Source organism: Betta splendens, chromosome 2 (genome assembly GCF_900634795.4).
Source record: "Betta splendens chromosome 2, fBetSpl5.4, whole genome shotgun sequence".
NCBI classification, from domain to species: domain Eukaryota; kingdom Metazoa; phylum Chordata; class Actinopteri; order Anabantiformes; family Osphronemidae; genus Betta; species Betta splendens.
In genome coordinates, this window is record NC_040882.2 from 27,831,346 (window position 1) to 27,853,588 (window position 22,243).

The 22,243-nt window shown below is 45.2% G+C and overlaps 1 protein-coding gene across 1 annotated transcript; it reads right to left on the bottom strand.

Annotated features, from left to right (window-relative positions):
- Nucleotides 1–9,040: 9,040 nt before the first annotated feature.
- Nucleotides 9,041–10,163, bottom strand: LOC129603513 (uncharacterized). Its single transcript, XM_055505050.1, has one exon. The coding sequence runs from the start codon at nucleotides 10,074–10,076 to the stop codon at nucleotides 9,225–9,227; it is 852 nt and encodes a 283-aa protein (XP_055361025.1). The 5' UTR covers nucleotides 10,077–10,163; the 3' UTR covers nucleotides 9,041–9,224.
- Between the last annotated feature and the right edge of the window lie 12,080 nt (nucleotides 10,164–22,243).

A 22,243-nucleotide genomic window follows, 5' to 3' on the forward strand; every position in this document is an offset into this window, starting at 1 on the left:
CCCAACCTGCACGTTCGCTTTCCTCCTGGGGTCCGGCGTGACCCCCACCTCTCTCCTCCTAACCTGCACGTTCTGTGTCCTCGTGGGGTCCGGCGTGACCCCCACCTCTCTCCTTCTAACCTGCACGTTCTGTGTCCTCGTGGGGTCTGGCGCGACCCCCTCCTCCCTCCTCCTAACCTGTACGTTCGCTTTCCTCCTGGGGTCCGGCGTGACCCCCACCTCTCTCCTCCTAACCTGCACGTTCGCTTTCCTCCTGGGGTCCGGCGTGACCCCCTCCTCCCTCCTCCTAACCTGCACGTTCTGTGTCCTCGTGGGGTCTGGCGTGACCCCCTCCTCCCTCCTCCTAACCTGCACGTTCGCTTTCCTCCTGGGGTCTGGCGTGACCCCCTCCTCTCTCCTCCTAACCTGCACGTTCTGTGTCCTCGTGGGGTCTGGCGTGACCCCCACCTCCCTCCTCCCAACCTGCACGTTCGCTTTCCTCCTGGGGTCCGGCGTGACCCCCACCTCTCTCCTCCTAACCTGCACGTTCTGTGTCCTCGTGGGGTCCGGCGTGACCCCCACCTCCCTCCTCCCAACCTGCACGTTCGCTTTCCTCCTGGGGTCCGGCGTGACCCCCTCCTCCCTCCTCCTAACCTGCACGTTCTGTGTCCTCGTGGGGTCCGGCGTGACCCCCTCCTCCCTCCTCCTAACCTGCACGTTCGCTTTCCTCCTGGGGTCCGGCGTGACCCCCTCCTCCCTCCTCCTAACCTGCACGTTCGCTTTCCTCCTGGGGTCCGGCGTGACCCCCAGCTACCTCCTCCTAACCTGCACTTTCTGTGTCCTCGTGGGGTCCGACGTGACCCCCTCCTCCCTCCTCCCAACCTGCACTTTCGGTGTCCTCGTGGGGTCCGGCGTGACCCCGACCACCACCCCCCACTGCACATCCTCACCCACTTGTGGGGTCAGATGTAAAACCCTCCTCCGTTGCCCTCGTGGGGTCTAAAAATGAGAGCTGCGTGAGGGTTAAAGCCAATGCATCTTGTCTTGGAAGCTCGGTGTTCCTTCCTTTGGATAACAAGACATGACGATGCAGAAGTGAGAAAGCAAACATTCTCACTCACAGCGAGATAAGGTGGCGCAAACAATTCCATTGCTGCAGAGAGACATTCCACCAGAGACAGAGAAAGGGGTTAAAAGGCAGAGACAACTTGAGGATCGTGGGCTCTTTGCATCACACCTTCGTGGTGTGTGCACTGATCTCCCAGCTGGTTTTTGGTTTGTTGATGTGCACGATCAACATCCATGCTTTTGATTAGCTTTTCTCATTATTTTTATTTTCCTTTATTCTTATAATAAATCTGTCAGGTTTCTGTGTTCACTTCCTGTTTTATTGTCATAGTCCTGGTTTCCAGCCTCATCCTGTTAACGCTAGCCTGACTTCCGGTTGTCATTACACGCACCTGTCTTGCATTTACTATTACTTACCAGGATATTTAACCACCACCTGTTACCACAGTGATCCGCCTGATCGTTCAATCAATGTCTTCATGTTGCAGAAGTTTCTTGTTCAGCTTATCCCGTCTCCGACCCAGTTCTGTATTCGTGACCACCGATTCTCGTCTGATCCCGACCGGTATAGTAAATTCCTTGTTTTTGTTGCTGAACTCTGCCTGTTACCGGACCTGTCTAAGCCTGCTGATTGAAACACGGAAATCTGAGCCTTCTGGTATTAACCCACGCCTGTCATCGGACCCGATTACTCCTGCTCCCTCTGTGCCTCAGTCCTGTGCTTGCCCGTGCATTAGCTGGACTGTCTGTGACTCCGAGTTCTGTATTAAAACCTTGAATTTTACCATCTGTCTGCTGTCTCATCGCTGTGCATGTGGGTCCGATCTCTGCCGAATCCTGACAAGATCACACAAAAGAACTCTCTCATCTGCCTCTTTATGGGAAATTTCCACCACACGATCTGGCAGTTTTTGACTCAACCGCTGCTTTAAACACACATGAACCTTCTAGAATGTGACAGCAAGTTAATTTGCAGATGGTGACAACTTGGGTAGATCTACAGTAAGTAGAGTGGAACAACTTTATTAATCCTGCAAGAAGAACAGAAACACAATGTAAGAACCTACAATAAGATAAGTTCAAACCATGACAGATGCTAAAACAAAGTAGTTCTAAAGATTTAAGTAAGTATCAAAAGAAAATCTACCAAACTTTGTGAACCGCACTATTGATACTGAGCCGAGTGTTTAGTCTAATGTAGCGCATACAGAAAGGTCAGTCAATGGACAGGCCTCAGACGGGATCGGACTCTGGGCCCGGCTCACCGCTGACTCAGCATCTCGGCAGCGTTTCTGCCCGGTGCAGGAACAGCAGCGGCAGCAGGAAGCTGCTGAGCAGAGAGGACCAGGCTGCAGTCGACATCACCTGACAAACACTGAGACCCAAGTGTCACCAAGCATGTCGCACAAGCACAGCAGCAGCACTGGAAAACAGTCAGAACCTCATGTTGGTTCCACTGGTCATATCTAGTCTGTGACCTCACCATCTAACCAGATACAAACTAACCAGGAAACAACTAATCACGTAACCAGCTACCAATGAACCAGATACCAGCTAATCAACTAACCAGATAGAAAACTAAACAGAAACAAACTAACCAGCTAACAACTAATCAACGAGCCAGGTTCCAACTAACCAGGAAACAGCTAATCACTTAACCAGCTACTAATGAACCAGATACAAACTAACCAGTTAAAAACTAACCAGCTACCAGTCAACCCACCAACAAACTTCCTCTATGACAGAGGAACTCTCTCATCGTCCATAAGCAGCTCGTAGAAGTTGGAGGAGACCTTTGGTTTGTGTTTTCTGGTTTCTGTAGCTTTGGTTCATCCTCTGCCTGCTCTTCACCGACGTCTCCTACCAATACATGCATGGACCCATGTGTTGTGAGAGCAGAACTGATGGACCTTTTATTGCCATGGTTTCTGGTGAACTGCACATCGTGTGAATGTGTTGAATCAAGTGCTTCAGACACAGGGTTCACCACAGGTGAAGTAGTTCATGCTGAGAAACTGGTACCGACCACAGCTGAGCGTCAGAACACAGGGTGTAGTTTCTGCTTTGTGGCCAGTGGCCTGGAGCAGCCTGGGCTCTGGTCTGACTGGGAGGTCTGGAACACTACTCACACACACAGTGTCTAATAGCAGCTTAAAGCTGTTGGCTGTAAACTGAGCTGGAAACTGTTTAACTTCTTCAGTGGTTGCATTGGTTTCACCTAAACACCTGAAAATACTGAAATACTTATCAGTGTAATGTAGTGTGTGTGTGTGTGTGTGTGTGTGTGTGTGTGTGTGTGTGTGTGTGTGTGTGTGTGTGTGTGTGTGTGTGTGTGTGTGTGTGTGTGTGTGTACGCGCAAACATGTCACCAGCAGCAAAGTTTGAATATCAAACACACTCCAGACTCGGATCCGACGTTTTCCTCTCGTTGCCTCGGGTTCGGACACAGCAGACGATGACGTCATTCTGCTGGTGTTTGCATAACGTCACAGCCATTTAAGATTCAACATTCTGTGACATATAATATATTACTGACAGCAACATTGGTGCAGGTTTCCATACATATACATTTGAATAATGACTATTATCACCATTGTTACCACAATACAACCATAATAATTATATGATTTATATCTTCATGGCTAAAATAAAGACAGACAGGAAATGAACCCACAAATCATTTAATAAGGTTCAAACAGACAGATAACACAAACACCATGAAAGCAGGAAGCAGCTCCGAGCAAACTGAACTACAGTCACTGCATGAGCCACAATATCAGGATGACACAGACTCAGCAGGAGACAACGAACGCTGATGACGAGAGGACGAGAGGCAGGAGGACGTCACACACACCTGATACACAGACGCACAGAGAGCAGGAGGTGTTTAATCCTTGTCATGGTGCAGGTGTAAGTGATCGCTGCCAGGATGGCCGCGACGGTGAGGAACGCCCTCCGCCGCCTCGGGTCAGCCCGGTGCCGACCCGGCCCAGGACGTCTGAGGACGCACAGGACAGACGCATAACAAAAGGACTCCATCAGCGGAGCAAACGACAGCAGAGTGTAGCAGAAAACCATGTTAACGGTGCCGCTGCTCAGAGCTGCTGGAATCCCACCGGCGAAGCTCAGCCTCATAGCCACCACCTGCAATCTATCTGCAATTACTCTCCTGCATTTAAGCACCAGCACTCGTCCTGTCCAGTTGCCAGATTTTCTGCGTTGTCTCAGCCAGCATTACATCAGTTACGTATTACTTTGCACTATGTATGTATGACCATACTGTAGTTATCCTGACCTTGTCTCCTGCCTTGCCTCTGACCGTGTGCTGCCTAAGTGTTTGAACCCAGCCTGTCTCTGACCGCCTTTACCTACCACCTAATGACAGACCATCAGGTCTGGTAGACGTGTGAACCACCCACACTGTGCATTTGATCCATGTCCTCACTGAGTCACACATGAGGCACACAGTCAGACAAGCTTGACCTGGAGACCTGATCAGACCCACGCTCCCCCCTGAGCATCAAGACCCCTCACTAACAAGTCAATTACATCGATAATGCTCATATATAGAATAAAATCTATAGGATTCCTATATGTTATACGTAAATAAATGCCTTAAGTTGAACATTTTACTTTAGACGCTTTAGTATTCAGAGAGTTTCTGCGTCACTGTGGGATTTGAGAACTTCTTCCAAGCAGAAATACAAGAAGCAGAAAACACAGTGAGTTTAACTGCTGCAGCATCGCTGATGTCCCTGATTCCTGGGTAGAGGACGGGTGTGACGGGTTGGAGCTGCTACCAGAGGAGAACCGGACCAAAACCGTTACATGGCACATTCATAAAGACCTGGTACTGTACATGTCAGAAAACCAAAGATGGAAAAGAACACAGCAACACCAGTTCTGCATCAGCAGACGTGATGATGCAGCTGTTAAACGCTGCTGAGCTGCTGTCTGAAGGCTGATCCACCTCATCAGCCGCTCCGTCCTCTGCTCCAACCTCGCTGCTCCTTGGTCCAGTTTCACTGTGATGCATGAAGCTGCTGATCCCTGATGGTCGTGCGTCAGGAGGCTGTTTTGCATCTTGTCAGACATTTCATTTCCAAATGATTCCAGACGCACCTGTAGCCGTCTTCATCTCAGGATTGTTCCAATCTAGAGCGGCTTCCACAACCTAGAAGCTGTTGGAATCAATAAAGCCAGTTTAATTGCGTGAGGCGTCACTGTGGGTTTTGTTTATTTTATGTTGTCAACTAGGTCAGTTTAGTTCCTTCACCCTCCATTTAAAGGAGTCGGTTCTTACAGTCTGAGTCGTGGGCTCAGGTGTGAGACAGGCGATGAGTTCATCTGTGATGGTTTAACTGGGACCCAAAACACAGAAGCCATGAAGCTGTCAGTTTTAACAATATTTTATAGGAGCAGAACACGAGAGCTGACCAGAGCAGCTGTACCATGTGATGAGTGAGCAGTCTGGAGGATGGTGGGACATGGAGGCTAACGGTTAGCATGGGTCTAAGTAGGTGACTGTGACACAGCCGTCGCAGCCTGACGGCAGCTTCCCTGCTCACTGCAGATACAGCAGAGGCAGCATCAAGCTGCTGGGCAGCATAAACCACACCCCAGAGGTCATCAGCACCCAGCTCTTATTCTCACACTGCATGTCAGTCTATTTGACTGGAAATGGTGTCATAATGTAGGGGACACTTGTGAGATGTGACATGAGGTGTAAAATTAGTTTTACTGTTACTGATGCGATGTTTATGAATAATAGAAAAGTTAAACGTTTCAGTAACGTCTAAAGAGAAATGCATTTTTAGGATGAATATCTCAGTAAAGCAGGGTTCGTTGAAACTTCGTTTCATGACATCATAGCACAATTGGTGAACATCAACTCAGCAAAAAGTTGGTTTGGATGATGTGAAAGAGTCTTTCTTCTTCTTCTTCTTCTTCTTCTTCTTCTTCTTCTTCGTCTTTTTCTTCTTCTTCTTTCTTCTTTTTCTTCTTCTTCTTCTTCTTCTTCTGCGATGCGCTTTCTTCTTTTTTCACTAGTTTCCTAGTGTGGATACTTCTATATGTTTTCCACTACTCTCCACCTAAAACAGAAATAAAAGTGATTAATATGTCCAAATACCACTTACCTATACCAATCTAGGCTTTTCTAAATCTGTCACTGTACAGGCCACTGGGGGACTAGGATAAGGTCAAGAATGGTAATGATAACAGGCAAGTACAGTAACTGGAATACATACAAGAAGTGGAGGTAACTCGCGACAATCTGGAACTAGTTAAAGTACTGGTTGTTAAATACCATGACTGATTGTCTATTGCGAACAGCTGATGAACATTTGACTGGAAGTAAAGCTCGCACTACACCTGAATGAACAGAACCGGAAGTACTACATAGTAAAACAGGAAATGGTAACTATGAATATGACAACAGGTGAAAACTATGGAATAGGCCAAAAAACACCAACACAAGAGTGACAGGACTGGTAGCCAGTAAGAATGGCTGATCACGTTTTATGGCCCTGGTGCAATGAAGAATGGCACCAAATGGCTCCCCCTATAAATCACTACAGACAAGCTCTGTGGGAGTAGAGAGTAACAGAGTGAGTGGGTAAGCTCCCAGATGGTAGAAATAACAGAATGGGATCAGTTCACCAGTAATATGGACTTTGTGTGATGACATTTGAATGTGTATTGTTTATTTAGATAGTGATTAGCTTAGCATATGTGATTCTTTGGCTCATAACTTACCACATGTGATAGCTAGCATGCCTCGAGGCATATCCTTAGATTCCTTTAGATTAGAGCTTTCATCTGAGTATCACAGCGATAGACCCATAATTGGGTCGCAAACTAACACTAACTACATGCTGACGACTACGATTTATTGTATCATATCTTCGTTTGTGTTTAATGTACACGAATGAGACATATAGTGTTGTAGCCCTGACTCTGCTGTTTATTTTGATGTTAAATATGTCTATAGTCATATAGTCAGCCATTTGACCCCCAGGGGCACCAACTTTGCCCTGGGTCCCTGCCCCCATCACCCGCTGGGGCGGGTCAGAACACACAGCGCTGAATGAATGTTGCAGAAACACACAACCACCACAAAGACCACAACTGCAGAAGACTGGGATGAAGAGGCAGCCCCTGAACAGCCCACTGGTCAGCGGTTAAACATGTCCGTCCTCCGGCCAGCAGGGGGCGCCTGTGTGTTTGCTCCAGTCTGGTATTCTGTGGTTGTATGTGTTGTGCTAACAGAAGTCACACAGTGCTTGTTGTGTAACTTGTTATTAGTAAATGCTAAAGTTGGAGCTAGTTATCGTGAATGTGACTCGATTGTCTCAATGTTCAAACTGCGTTGTTGCTTTCTTGTTTTTCCTCCTGCTTCAGACGTTGACTAACGCCACTTCATCGCCACTATCTGCATCTGCACTTCAGGTGTTACATGCTAAATACTGTGTCTTTGAGTTTTGCAGGTGACCTGGACTGACTCCTCCATGAACTTTTAGCTGATCGGTGTCATGTGGAGACTGGTATTTAAAAGCTCCTCTCTCTTGCTGTCTGTTTGTTCCTTGGTGCATTTTGGTTAAATTAGGGAGTGAGCCAGATGGATTAAGAAAATTAGTTTTACCGTCGGTTCACTCATTTGTTATTTTGCCTTTATTTTTTATGGTAATCCTGGGTGGAGATACGTTTCTCTGGTGGGGGTAAACATTTCAGGGCCTTAGCTGTATGGCTGTAGTTGCTGAAGTTATGCTTTTAAAGCCGCCTCCAGCCTGGTACACCTCTGAGCACCTGACCTACAGTACCCTGACCTTGGGAAAATGAAGGTTTGGAGGGGAGCTGCCCCGCCCTGGGAGAAAAGGGCAGAGCAACAAGTGTCTTTACTTTGTTTGGGATTATGATTGGGTAAAAATATAATAAAATAATGGTCAAAAACACCCTAAAAGGTCAAGATGATGATCTAACGGAGCTGAATCCCACCCCGTGAGCAACAGGTACAGTATATAAGGTGATGTTGTGACAAAAATTCTCAGTCTGTCTTGTCTTCTGTCACTTTTCTGTGGAATAAACGCTTTGTCAACCCTGGATCTTACTGCTCTTGGCCGTCTGGACTTGAATAATTTTGGGCTCTTGCTGTAGGACTTGAGGATTACTGCTTTGGACTTTTAATTTTTAATATTCTTATTATTTATTTTCCACACTGGGAGCTTACTAATTTCATGGAACCTTACCTTATTACTGTGCATTAGTTTAGCTTTTCACTTTTTGGGAATTTAATAATTTTCTGGAACCTTACTACTGTGGATTTAGTTCATTTTTCTTCCTTTTGGGATTTATCATTTAATTACTGGAATTAACATATTTTGACTTTTGCCATCTTAACAAAGGATAATATATATATATATATATAATCCAATACCTATTGGATTTATAAAAGATCAGTCAGATTGGAATGCAAATTTTAAAGGCTTTATTGCCTGACACAACAATTTCTGGTTCTCTTAGGTGTGGTTTATTCACCATTTTAATAAAGAGAGCTTGTGAGGCTGCTTTTGTTTGATGGACATTAGGACATTTGTATTGTGCATGCAGATTAATTGTCTTCTTGGAGTCTTTGGTAAAAGGTTTTGGTTAACAGTCAGTTTAGCATGTCGACCACTGAAGCATTTATCCGAGCACCAACAAACAACTTTTACAACTTGCCAGACATTACGATATTGAAATGACTAGTAGTGAGAAACGGTTGAGAGAAAGTGTTGAAGAAGCTCCAGGTCATTAGTTATAGAGCATGGTGTCCTGACTTCTGCTTCTGCACTGACGCTGCTGCAGTTGTGGCTTCGCCTGTAGCAGACATTTCTCAAACTTCAGATGCTGCCTTTGAGTTGAAGTTAAGGAAACTGGCCTTGCAAGAATTACAACTGTAAACAGTTGGAACTGAGAGCGAGAGAAGCAAAACTTAAACTTTAATAACTCTATTTCACTATAAGTGATGAAAACAAGCAAAACAATTTGATAAATTGTCAAATGAACAGACACAAAAAACATTGACTCAATAATTATAAACAGGATCATATGAGACATAAAACAGTGTATTGCGTTGTACTACATCATAAACGCGAAGCTAAAGTCTGGTCTCCTCATCTGCTTTACCTTTTACTATTTCACTCTCCCCTGTTTCGGCTGCAGCGTATCTGCCCTGTCCTGTGCAGATAAAGTACAGGCAGCACCAAGCTGCCAGGCATCATAAACCAGTAGGCAGAGGCCCTGAGCAACAGGCTGAGATGGCTGCACTGGAATGACAGGCTCAATGTGAAACCAACGACGAGTCCTACAAACCACAGCCACAGCACTGCAGTTATGGCCATGACGGAGACGAAGGCTCTGCGCTTCACCGGGTCGACCCGCTCCCGCTCCCCAGGACCCGGACCAAGGAGAGCCCGCAGAACCGACACGCTGCAGAAGGAGACGACCAGCAGGGAGAGGCCCAGGACGCAGAGCACCTGCATGTGGAAGTCAGCTTTGAAGCAGGAAGCTGCAGTGCTGTACATCACACACAGCAGCCAGGCACAGACGATGCTGACGTTCCTGATCCGGACCCCTCGCTCGCTCTTCAGCGCTCGGTACAACACTGGATGAACCACTGCCAGGTACCGCTCCACACAGGTCAGGAGATGGAACGCGATCTCTCCACAAAGAACCATCCATGAAATCCACCACCCTGAAACCTGCAAACACAGGATCTCCCTGTAGGTCCCGTAGACGTAAGCAGCGGTTCCCAAACTGCAGACCAGCTGCAGCGCTGCATTGTGGCAGGTCAGGACGTCAGCGTGGCTCATGGAGCCAAAGGAGCGCTGCTGCTGCCACTGTCTGTAACCTAGCAACAGGACGAAGGAGGAGAGCGGCAGCAGGAGGCACACTCTGCTCACGTTGAAGGCCATGGACACGTTAACACCAGCTGGGGAGGAAGAGTCCTCAGGCTCCACACAGAGGGGGGGCGTTGAGTTGTCCGACATGTCTGATGTGACAAGAAGCTGAAGGATGAAGAGTCGCAGACGTGCTGAGACCGGAAACCAATCTGAAACTAAGCTAATGAGCCTCAAATCCACCTGAACACGTCCCTGTCCTGGTTTCTCTGTTATTCCCAGCATTGACTGTTGTTGTTACTTTATGGCCTGAAATACAGATGTCCCTCTTAACTAACAACTAATAAATTGGTTGTTCAGGCTGATCATAAACATTAAAATAAAAACAAGCTTAGATAAAGCTAATATGTTATAAATGACACTTCTATTCAAATAATAAATGATCACGTGTTCAAATAAGAAGCTTAGTCACAGAAAGTGAGTGAACACATAAACAGACTTGAGTCATTCTCCTGTTATTGCTCAAACACTCACCTGACAGCTGTGATCAGATATAAATGCATGTGCAGGAGCCGTGGGAGCAGATGAAGCAGCCGATTTGCATCTTGTCAAATAAATCTAGAATGAATGTGTAACAAGAGTCAAAAGTGATTTGACTGCTGGACGTGTACATTTGACAAATAATTAACGTGACTTTTCCATTTTCTGGTTTGGACACATTTATGTCCTGCATGTCTTTTCATTGTAATTTGTGACTCAAAGTCATCACAGTTGATTAATGCTTCATGTGTAGCTTCAGGTTTTATGCGTCACACTTTTTCATGGTTAGTCATCGTTGGCCTAACGAGGTGTGCAGGCTGCATCCAGGGTTCATTCAGGCTTCATTAACGGCTCTTCCAGGGTTAAAGATGTGTAATTGGATGTGTTTCCTCTTTGCTGTGGTGGCATCAATCTTCTTTAAACTGTTTCAGGGTCATTATTATCTATTGTATATTTAACAGTAGAAATGCATTGATGCCTTTTGGACTTTGAGGCTTTCAGTCCTGGAGCTGCAGCGTTTTCATAAGAATAAGAAATCCTTTAATTGTGCCACAGTGGAGAAATTTGTTTAATATTTTAACAGAGTTAAAAATACAGTGTCAGAAGTTAAGTTAAGTTGGCACAGTATAACTCTGTGTGGAGTCACGGGGAGGATTATTGCATATTATATAGTACAGTACTGCACAGGTTTACACAGATATTACACTAATTTTTTTCAACCTAACCACTAATAAGTTGTTGATCTGGAGATAATTATCAGTGCTGGTTGTAGAGTCTGATGCAGCGAAGAAGATCTACAATATCACTCCTCCACACAGTGAGGGTGGATCAGTCTGCTACTGAAGCTGCTCCAGAGCAGACAGTGAGTCCTCCAGTGGGTGAGAGCCAATTAACCACCCTGTGTGTGTTTTTGCTCACCTCAGAAGGACTGAACAGCCTTAAAGGTGAAGAACTAAAGTCCTGCTGGTGATTTTTACTGCTTCATGTCATCCATCATCTGTCGTGTGACAGAATTCAAATAGGCTGTGACCTTAATGTGTAGTCAAATCAGGATGTCTGTGTTTGTCCAGCTGATGCTGGGTTTTACTTGGATTAATATCTTGTCAGACATGAATGCTATTTTATTGTTAAGCAATGAATAAACAACATTTCACTGCACATCTGAACTATAAGGCTTTTATCCTGTATGTAACAAATGACATTAAGAATGAATGGAATATTAAGACATGCTCTTTATCCACCATTACACCTTCTCTGTCATATCTAATCTGATTCACCTGACAGTGGTGTGACAGTCACTTCCTGTGGGATGCTGCTATTCTAAGGAACCATCATTTCTGACTAAGTAGAATCACTTAGTGCTTAGCTGCCATTAGGGCTGACTCAGGACAGAAAGACACGCATGCAGATTAGATGTAGAGTTGTAGGTATAAGGTTCATTCATGCAGAGCTAGTTTTCCAGCCTTGTGCAGAAACAGCAGCGGCAGCACTAGGCTGATGGGCAAAGACAACCAGGACAAGGTCAGCATTATCACACAGTGATTAACCAGGCTGGAGATGAGGACAGGACAGCATAGAAGGTCATGAACCAGAACGTGACACACAGAGCAGACATCAGATTCCCCCCCAGGCCCTGTTTGAGTCAGAACAACGAGGACAGAGAAGCAGCAGAAAGACACGCTGGCGAAGGCGAAGCTCAGGAACAGGATATTTGATTGTAAAGACAGATCCCAGCTGACGGTTTGAGACACGAAGGCAGCACAAAGCAGCAAACACAAGCGATGGTGGCGTTTCTGACCAGGTCCCCGTGGATTGTGATGAGGTGAACAACGGCCAGTTACAGGTCCACACATGTGAGCAGAGGAAACAGAGTCTGTCCAGGTGGAATGGTGCAGCTCACATAGAGTCCTGTCATGACTATCTCTGGGCCCAGGTAGAATAAGAAAAATAGAAAAATAGAATAAGAAAAAGCAACAAATCCCAAAGAGCTCCAGAGAAACCATGTTGAGTGTGAACAACTCTACATGCCAGCTTCCTCCAATAGCAACAGTCCAAGTACAGGACGTAGAGGAAGAGCGGCAGCAGCAGCATGTAGGTGATGAACAGAGCTGTTAGGTTCCAGTAAGTGGTTCTGGACTGGAAGCTGTCTGGAGCGGGAGCAGAGAGGGAGGAGTTGGACCGGGACCTGACCGACATGTTCTTCTGTAGTGGTGAAAGCAATGACATCATCATCATCATGATCTACACGTTGGCTCATGATCTGTGATGCAGATGTTCTGCAGATCCTGCATTTAATTATCTGACTTCACAGCAACAATCAACTGTTATCTGACCAATAAAACCATTAGGTTCAAGTGCAAGTGCTGTTGTACATGTAGAAAAACACAGACTCACCAGCGTCCTGAGGTCCCGGCCTGATGCACGGCAGCGATGACATAACTCTCCATAGATCTAGGGCTCGTTAATTATGACTGGAGGCTGCTGCTCTGGTCCTTTACTTGTCACGTGCTCCGTGCCCCCGCCCACCATCCACATTATGGTTGAAGATGTGAGAGAAGCTCAACAGCCATCACACAACTGGTCATGTTGAACACATTATGGAGGAACAAAAGAAAAGTCCTGAATACAGTCATTGTAGAAACAATGATTTAGGGATCAGATACTTTTATTTTCTTATTTTAAGTATTTCCAAAGCTACAGTATTAAAACATGCACATATTTCTATTTCTATGTAGATGACATCCTTTTATATTTACACACAAAACCAGGTCAATTACAGTTTTTATCAATCGCTTTGACGCAGCGGTCCAGTGAAACAACACATTCTCTTAACAGTTCACACACAGGTCAAACAGCTGATTCAGTGTCAATTCAATTTCATTTATATAGTGCCAAATAACAACAAAGTTATCTCAAGGCACTTTACAAAGTAAGGTTTAAGACCTCACATAACTAAACCCAACAAATCCCACATACAGCAAGCATTTAATTTGACAGCAAGAGTGGAGAGGAAAAACTCCCTCTCTAACGAGGAAGAAACCTCCAGCAGAACCAGGCTGGATGTGGGCGGCCATCTGCCTCGACCGGTTGGGGTGAGAGGATAGAGAGATAGAAAAGCACAGCAACAAGCAACAACAAGCAACAACAGAGCACAGGCAGGATGGTAGGACCAGGGACTGGATGCAGGCAGGATGGTTGGATCCACAGCTGCCCATCACAGACACCAAACTTTGAGTCCAATGATACCTGTAGGTGAGGACAGAGTGGGGGAGAGAGAGAGAGAGAGAGAGAGAGCGGGAGAGAAGCAAAACTACTGGAGAAAAAGAGACAAGGTTAGTTGAACATGGAACAATGATGGGAGGTTATTGGACAGAAGAGGTAGAAGGAAACAGAGGAGCTCAGTGTATAAATTCTCTAACCATCTCTAACTATAAGCTTTATCAAAAAGGAAGGTTTTAAGCCTAATCTTAAAGGTGAAGAGTGTGTCAGCTTCTCCAACCTGAAGAGGGAGCTGGTTCCAGAGGAGAGGAGCTTGGAGCTAAAAGCTCTGCCCCCTGTTCTACATTTAAAGACTCTAGGAACCACAAGTAGCCCAGCGCTCTGAGAACGAAGCGTTCTGCTGGGAGCATAAGGAACTATGAGGTCTTTAAGATAAGAAGGAGCTTTATCATTGAGTACTTTGTAGGTGAGTAGGAGAATTTTAAATTCTATCCTACATTTTGCAGGCAGCCAGTGCAGAGAAGCTAATGTTGGAGAAATGTGATCTCTCTTTCTAAGTCCTGTCAGAACTCCAGCCTAGAGGTGACAAATGCATGGATCAGTTTCTCTGCATCGCTCTGAGAGAAGATGCTTCTGATTTTAGCTATATTTCTAAAATGAAAGTAGGCGGTTCTGGAGATTTGTTTAATGTATGATGTAAAAGAGAGATCCTGGTCAAAGAGGAAGAATGTGAGAAGACTTACTTTGTATACGGATAGTGGTTCTGACAACTGAACACATGACGAACAACTAACTGACAGAGAACAAAGGGATGTGCAGGTGCTTAAATGCAGGGAGGTGATTAATGATGGAACACAGCTGGTGATCACATAACGAGCAACAAAGGTGAACTAAGCATGACAGGACAGAACCGGAAGTGCATGAAAATAAAACAGGAAGTAAACACATGACTAAGTGAACCAAACTGAAGCATACAGGAACCAAGACCGGGAACACAAAAATAAAACAGGAAATGAACATGACAAACCAGAAAACACAGAAACAGCCCAGGTTCATGACACAAGGTTCATCACAGGAGAATCTGAAGCTAATATGAATATAATATAATATATGCTAATATGGAGCAGGAGGACGGTAAACAATACAAAACACAACTGGCTTCTGAGTTTTAGAGTCTGGGTGAGAAAGGCTCAGAGTGAGGCTCTCAAATGAGTTATAACTATGTTTAGGTTTAGGAGTAATTAATAAATCTGATTTATAAATTGCTGCTTCTCCTCCACCTCTACCTGTAGTTCTACTATGTGACTCTTTGAAGTCGACTCATTTAAAGTAACATATTCATCCTGCTGCAGCCAGGTTTCAGTGAGACAGAACAGATCTATGTGATGGTCACTTATCAAGTCATTTATTAACAAGGATTTAGATGAGAGAGATCTGATATTTAATAAACCACACTTTATTAACTTACTGTTACTTTGTTCTGTAAGAGGAACTGTTTTGATGTTTTTTAAATTCTGGTAAGTCACTCCTCTTTGATTTGTTTGTGACTTGTATAGTTTAGGTGGTCGAGAAGCAGACACAGTCTCTATGCGATAACTAAGACTAAGAGTGGGTGGCGGCTGTAGAGAACATGCAGAGAGGCGTGTAAGACTGCGACTCTGCGTCCTGGGCTCCACTCTGAGTTGTCACGGAGTGGGGGGACTAAGCATCATGGCCATGTTACTAGAGAGCAGAGAGGCTCCGTTCAACGTGGGATGGACGCCGTCTCTTCTAATCAGCCCAGGTTTTTCCCAAAAAGTGCTCCAATTAGCCACAAAGCCCACATCGTTTGCAGGACACCACCTAGACAACCAGCGGTGGAGCGATGACAGCCGGCTATACATGTCATCGCTGGTCACATTGGGGAGGGGTCCAGAGAAAACTACGGAGTCCGACATTGTTTTGGCGAACGAACACACCGACTCAATGTTAGTTTTAGTGACTTCCGATTGGCGTAACCGGGCGTCATTAGCTCCTGCGTGTATTACGATCTTAGCGTACTTACGTTTATCCTTAGACAGGAGCTTCAGATAGGACTCAATTCGCCCGCTCTGGCCCCAGGCAAACACTTAACTATGACCGCTGGATTCTCTAACTTCACGTTTCGGACTATGGAGTCACCAATGATCAGAGTGGGTTTCTCAGCGGGTGTGTCGCTGAGTGGGGAAAATCTGTTTGAAACGTGAAGCGGTTGGTGGTGAACCGTGGGCGCCTCCCTAAAGCTACGTTTCTTACGAGCCGTGACCCAGTCGTTGCCCAGCTGCCTGGGACCTGCCGGGGGACTGGTAGCAGCTAAGCTAGGAGGCTCCGCACCGGCTAAAGGGACCTGGCTAGCTGGCCGGTTTTCTAAAGTGCGAAGCCTAGACTCCAAGTCTAACAACCTCGCCTCCAACCCTGCAACTAGCGTACACCTATTACAGATACCATTACCATCACTAAAGGAGGCGGAGGATAAGCTAAACATAAGACACACCGAGCACCGAACAGAGCGAGAGGGAGAGGAAAAGGGGGAAGCCATAGCAGGAAAGTAAGCTAGGAGCTACGCTAGCGGAGAAAACACTTAGATAACAGTGTCAATTAGCAGGACGTTTAATGAAAGGAAAAGATGCTTGAGTGCAACTCTTAGCAGTCGCTACCTGATATAGAACAATAGTATTTAGAAAATAGCGGAGAGTGACGCCGTACACACACAGCGGCAGCAAACCTCAGTAACCAGAAGTGACGCGATACGCTTACCGTCAGTCAGCCAATCCTGTGAGTCACACGAAAGCTGTTCTGATGGAAACCAATGCAGAGGTGAAACTAATGCAGTGTCCCAATGACGCGCTTTGTTTGCTAAAGGCTCTAAGCGTCAAAACACTGTATAATGTGCAGCAGAAACTTAGTTTGCCTTCAAACAACACAACCGGCAACCAAGTATATGTATATATATAACGCGTCCAATCAGTCATAACACAGTGGACAGAAACATACAAACCACTGATCTCGGTGTGAATCAGTGCCTCATTGATCATCATGTCAGCCTGTTGCTGTTTGTTGTCTTTGTAGTTTATGTCAAATTTACCTTTTATGCAAAGAATTTGATCCAGATGAACAAATGCTTGAATCGATGACATTCATTTTTTAAACTGTCAAGAAAATATACATGTAAACTAAACTACATCCTTGGAGGATGAGACACAGCTCAGTCTAAAGACTGATAGCAAATTGTAGATTGTTGTAGAGGATTGTAAAACAGGAGCTATGGTGAATTCATACTGGACTTACTGGTTTCTTACAGTTAGGAACAGACGGTTTGGTCTACAAACCTAAAACAATGAAATTTGGACAGTTTGAATGACGTCAGTGTTTTGCAAAAGGAAGGAGAAAATGTGTCGATCCAATGAGAACGGGTTGACACATGTGCTACATGTGTCTGATGCTCTGCTGTAATAGTAAATAGAAAATAAGTGGAACCTACAGTAGTTATGCAAAACAGGTCAAAGCAACCGATAAAAACTGTAACAGGTTCAAACCCGCCTCTAAGACACAGAAGCCTGGATGTTCACAATCGGCAGCGTTGGCTTCAAGTGCTGCGATACGGCTCCATCATGTGCTCCATTTTTAATGTAACTCAACAGAACGCTGCCCACGTTCTGCTGGAACGTTCTGGTACAGTGGGATTCAGAGCTCCGTCTGTGTCAAACAGGCATATGTTCACCGACCACAAAGGCTGGTTGTGTAGTTCTCTGTTAAACTATAAACTAGCAGATACTTAGGCCCAGTAGCAGGTCTGTCTCTAAAACAGGAAACCAAATCCACAAGAACGCAATACACAGAGTGGGATCCCGCCGCTGACATCATAATTACGACCTTATATGCAGCTTTGCTGGTTTTAATAATCTTGACTCCTGCTGTTTTTTTAGACTTGAGCTCGCTCTGTTGATTTTTATCACGGTTCTAACAGTGCGATTGGTATTTTGGTTTATTTAGTTATTTTTTTCCCAAAGAATCGTCTTCTGGTTTTGTATTTTTTTATTTTATTTGCTTTTCTCTCATGCATGGTGTGGTTTGGGTTTTGATATTTGTTTTCCCATGCATGGTGTGGTTTGAAATCATTTGATTTAATTTTTCTATTGGTCATTGCCTGTTTTTAAAGTACTATTTTAGTCATTGTTTTTTATCGCTGGCAAATGATTTAAATTGTACAATAAAATCTATTATTTTAAAACACCCTTTTTAATCTTCTGACACCTGGTGATCTTCTCTTTCCGACGGGCCTACACCGCCCTGTCACACTAGGTTTTTAGTGATTGCTGTGCTTTCGTTGTTAACGTGTAAAATAAAGTCTGTGAACCTACACCTGCCTGTGAACTGCGGTCGAGTGACCCTTCGTTCGTTCGCCTTCAAAAACGTCTTGAGCCCATATTACGCGCATCACGTCGCAACTAGCGAGACGTTACGTAAAGATCTAATAAAGGCCTAATAAAGATCTGTGTACGTTTATTGAGTATTTTAATATTTGTTAGCTAATAGCTTAATTAAACTGGCATCTAATGCTAAAAAGCAGTATTAGTTTGGCTCATTACAATGATTTTTGATGTCCTCGTACTAGAGGTACTACACTATAACTTTACAAAGATCTGTGTATTTTTACTGTACAATTTAGCATTTATTAGTATTTAAAACTACAATGTCATAATGTAAAATTTTGATTAGTAATAACTTGACTTTGGTGCATAGTTCCAGGCCCAGACCACTTTCTCCTTCTTCTACTAGATGTGTACTATCACTCCACAAAGATCTGTGTACTTTTACTGTATAGTTTAGGATTTATTAGTATTCAAAACTACCATGTCATACAGTAATAGTGTATAGGCCTTAAAGTCAACTTTGATGATTAGTAACTTGGTTATTTAGTGCGTTGTTCCAGGACCAGATTATATGTCACCTTTTCATATAAAGAACTGTGAGTGAGGCTAGGCATATACACATTAAATCCTTTTAGTAACATCTGTTAGGAATCCAAAATGAAAGTGTGACTTTAAAATTAAAAACTAAATGTTTAATCTTTCATATAAAGTCATGGAACACAGTCCAAAACTGAATATTTTTGTGTGAACCATACATTAACATGGTGGAGGAGTTTGTGTGCCCGAATGACCCCGGGAGCTATGTTGTTGGGGGCTAAATGCCCCTGGTAGGGTCTCCCAAGGCAAACAGGTCCTGGGCCACAAGCACAGATTAAGGACCGACACGTCACCCAGTATGGCGCAGCTGGGGCCCCAACCTGGAGCCAAACCCGGTGTTGGGCAGCGATCGAAGGCGAGAGCCTCGGCGACCCAATCTTGGACAACCTATCTGGCTATCGGAACATGGAATGAAACGTCACTGGGGGGAAGCTTGAGCTTGTGCAGGAGGTTGAGCGGTACTGGATAGAAGTAGTCGGGCACTGGCAGGGGAGAAGGCTGGAACGACTTGGCATGCCCAAACATATCGTGAGGGTCTCTTGGGAATGCCTGGCTGAACCCTCTGTCAGAAGGATCTTTAACTCACAGCTCCGGCAGAGCTTTTACAAGATTCTGAAGGAGGTTGGAGACATAAAGTCCGAGTGGACCGTGTTCTCCGCCTCCATTGTCACATGGCCGTTCGGAGCTGTGGACGCAAAGTCTCCGGTGCCTGTCGTGAGGGTAATCCCCAAACCCGGTGGTGGACGCCGGAGATAAGGGATGCCATCAAGTTGAAGGAGTCCTATCAGGTCTGGTTGACCTGTGGGACTCATGAGGCAGCTGATGGGTAGCGACGAGCCAAACATGCTGCAGCCCGTGCTTTTGCGGAGGCAAAAACTTGGGCCTAGGAGGAGGTTGGGGAGGCCATGGAGGAGGACTATCATTCAGCCTCAAAGAGATTCTAGCAAACTGTTCGACATGTCAGGAGGGGGAAGCAGTTCTCCACCAACTCTGTTTTCAGTGGAGGTGGGGAGCTGTTGACCTCAACTGGGGATGTTATTGGATGGTGGAAGGAGCACTTTGAGGATCTCCTCAACCTCTTCGACATGCCTTCTGCTAAGGAAGCAGAGGCAGGGTTCTCAGAGGTGGACTTGCACATAACCCAGTCTGAGGTCATTGAGGTAGTTCGCAGGGTACATCAAGTCGATGTTGTAGGGCTGTCCTGCCTGGTGACATGCCTCTGCAACAGACGATGTGCAGACGATGGATACAGTTCTTCTGGACTTGGCAACTGGGGAGGTTGTTCCTTTTGGGGACAGGAGAGTGTGATCATACTTCTCAGCCTCCCTTGGAAATTCTATGCCAGGGTACTGGAGAAGAGAACTCAGCCGATAGTCGAACCTCGGATACAGGAGGAACAATGTGGTTTTCGACGTAGTCTTGGGACGCTGTACCAGCTCTATACCCTCACCAGGGTGCTCAAGGGTTTACAAGGGTCCCTCGTAGAATTCTGTGGGGGAGCGTCTCTTTACAACCAGAGCAGGAGCTTGGTTCGCATTGCCAGCAATAAGTCAGACCTGTGAATGGTGCATGTTGGACTTTGGCTGGGCTGCCCTTTGTCACTGGTTCTGTTTCTAGGCGCAGCCAGAGACTGGGTGGTCTGGTTTGGGGACCACAGGACTGCGTCTCTGCTTTTCGAGATGATGTCCTTTTGGCTTCATCGGGCCAGGCCCTCCAGCGTGTGCTGGGACGTTTTGCAGCCAAGTGTGAAGCAGCTGGGATGAGAATCAGTTCTTCTAAGTCTGAGGCCATGGTTCTCGACCAGAAAAACGGGGTTTGCTCGCTCCAGCTTGGGCGAAATCGCTGCTCCTCCACATTGAGAGGAGCTGAGCCATTATGCCAAGTGCTAATATATAACTAGTAGAAATGTAGTTATTATTTTTTTCCTTCATAAATTTGACAGTACTATGTCTGTGTGTATCTAGATAAGTAGATAAGTCTTGTTAGCTGTTGCTGGGGACTTCTAGGGCGAAGAGTCCAAGTCATCCCACCTTCCCTGGTCTGGATCAGGGCAGTGTTTCCTGAGGGACAAGGCACCTATGTTGGACTTAGACCACCTGTGAAATATCTAAATTATTGTTTTTTGGCAATACCTCAATAAAAGCTGAAATATTATAAAACATTTGTTTGTTTTCCCTCATTAGGTATATACATACAAAAATAGTTTAGTGAAATAGCAATAGTCAAAGCCAACTTTATTTTTAACCAATGCACCAGCACTATAATGCTGGATAAGTTACCGTCACAGTTCAATTTGCAGACCACAAAATGAACGGGTAGGATTCATAGTTATGTTGAAAGCATAGTTTCTGGAGTGGAACAGGTACAGTCATTGGTAGATGGCTGAGGAGATGTGAGGATCTTTTTTGTCTTCACGTGTTGGAAGACATCGGAAGCAGTGCAGCTGCTGTACAGATGGAGGATGCAGCTGTTTTCCTTGACACCACTCTAGAAGGTATAAAGAATAGAATAGCAGATTAATTAAATGACCAGTATTTCCTATGTATCTCACAACCTTTACAGATCTAAACAATGAGGTAGTTAGATCAGTTTTAATGGTGTGTGGAGCAAACACGTTTTCAACTTATTTTGTAGTGCTGGTTTGTTAAATCTTAGCATGACATTAATGACCTCCTTTCTGTCAGGTTGCTCAAATTCTGCTCAGAGGGCCGGTGGGACAGGGATGTTTACAAGGTCCTCCATAGAACAACCTGAGTCCAGCAGGACTTTATGGAAGATGGTCTCCATCACATTTTCCACATAATCTGCACCAGAGAGACACTAGAGTTACAAATTACCCGTCAACAGACTAAAATATCAAAATAAGTTGACCAACTGCATACAGAGTAAATACATAGACAATAATATAGATCAGATTATGAATACCACAACTACTGAAATGTGAAATGCAAAATCTCTGTCAAATAAAACTGCATATTGGCCAACAAATGATTATACTGCTGTTAAATGTACATACCTTTGCTCCTGAGGTGAGCAACAACTTCTCTACAAGGTGTCCACAGCCTGCAGTGGCGTCAGTTTGAGAAGCAAACTCGCGTTTCAGGAGCTGGCATGCGTCAGCCTGTATAAAAAAAAAAACAGTCACGTTTACAATTAGCTGACTAGATAAGCAACACATACGAGAAGGAAGGCTAAAATGTGAGCTGAGTGAATGACCTCAGTACCATATATCACATGATTCGAACCGGACGAATGCTGCAGAGGCTTGGACTCATCCAAATTGCGTCAATTTGCAATTAGCATTCCTTACACAGGAGGGAAGCTAGAAAATAACCAAAGAAACTTCTGGAGTACATACATCTAACAAGTATAGAATAGAAAATGCCTTTATTAGTCCCACAGCGGGGAAATTCTCATCAGCAGCCAGCTTGACCAGCACTGAATAGATCCTCTGCATCCTCGATGGACAGAGGCTCCAGACACACAGGGCACCAGGAATTCCAAGCGTCCCGCACGTAGCCGGAGGCAAGAGTCCACAAGGGGCAGAGTGGTTCTCCCCGGAGATTCTTT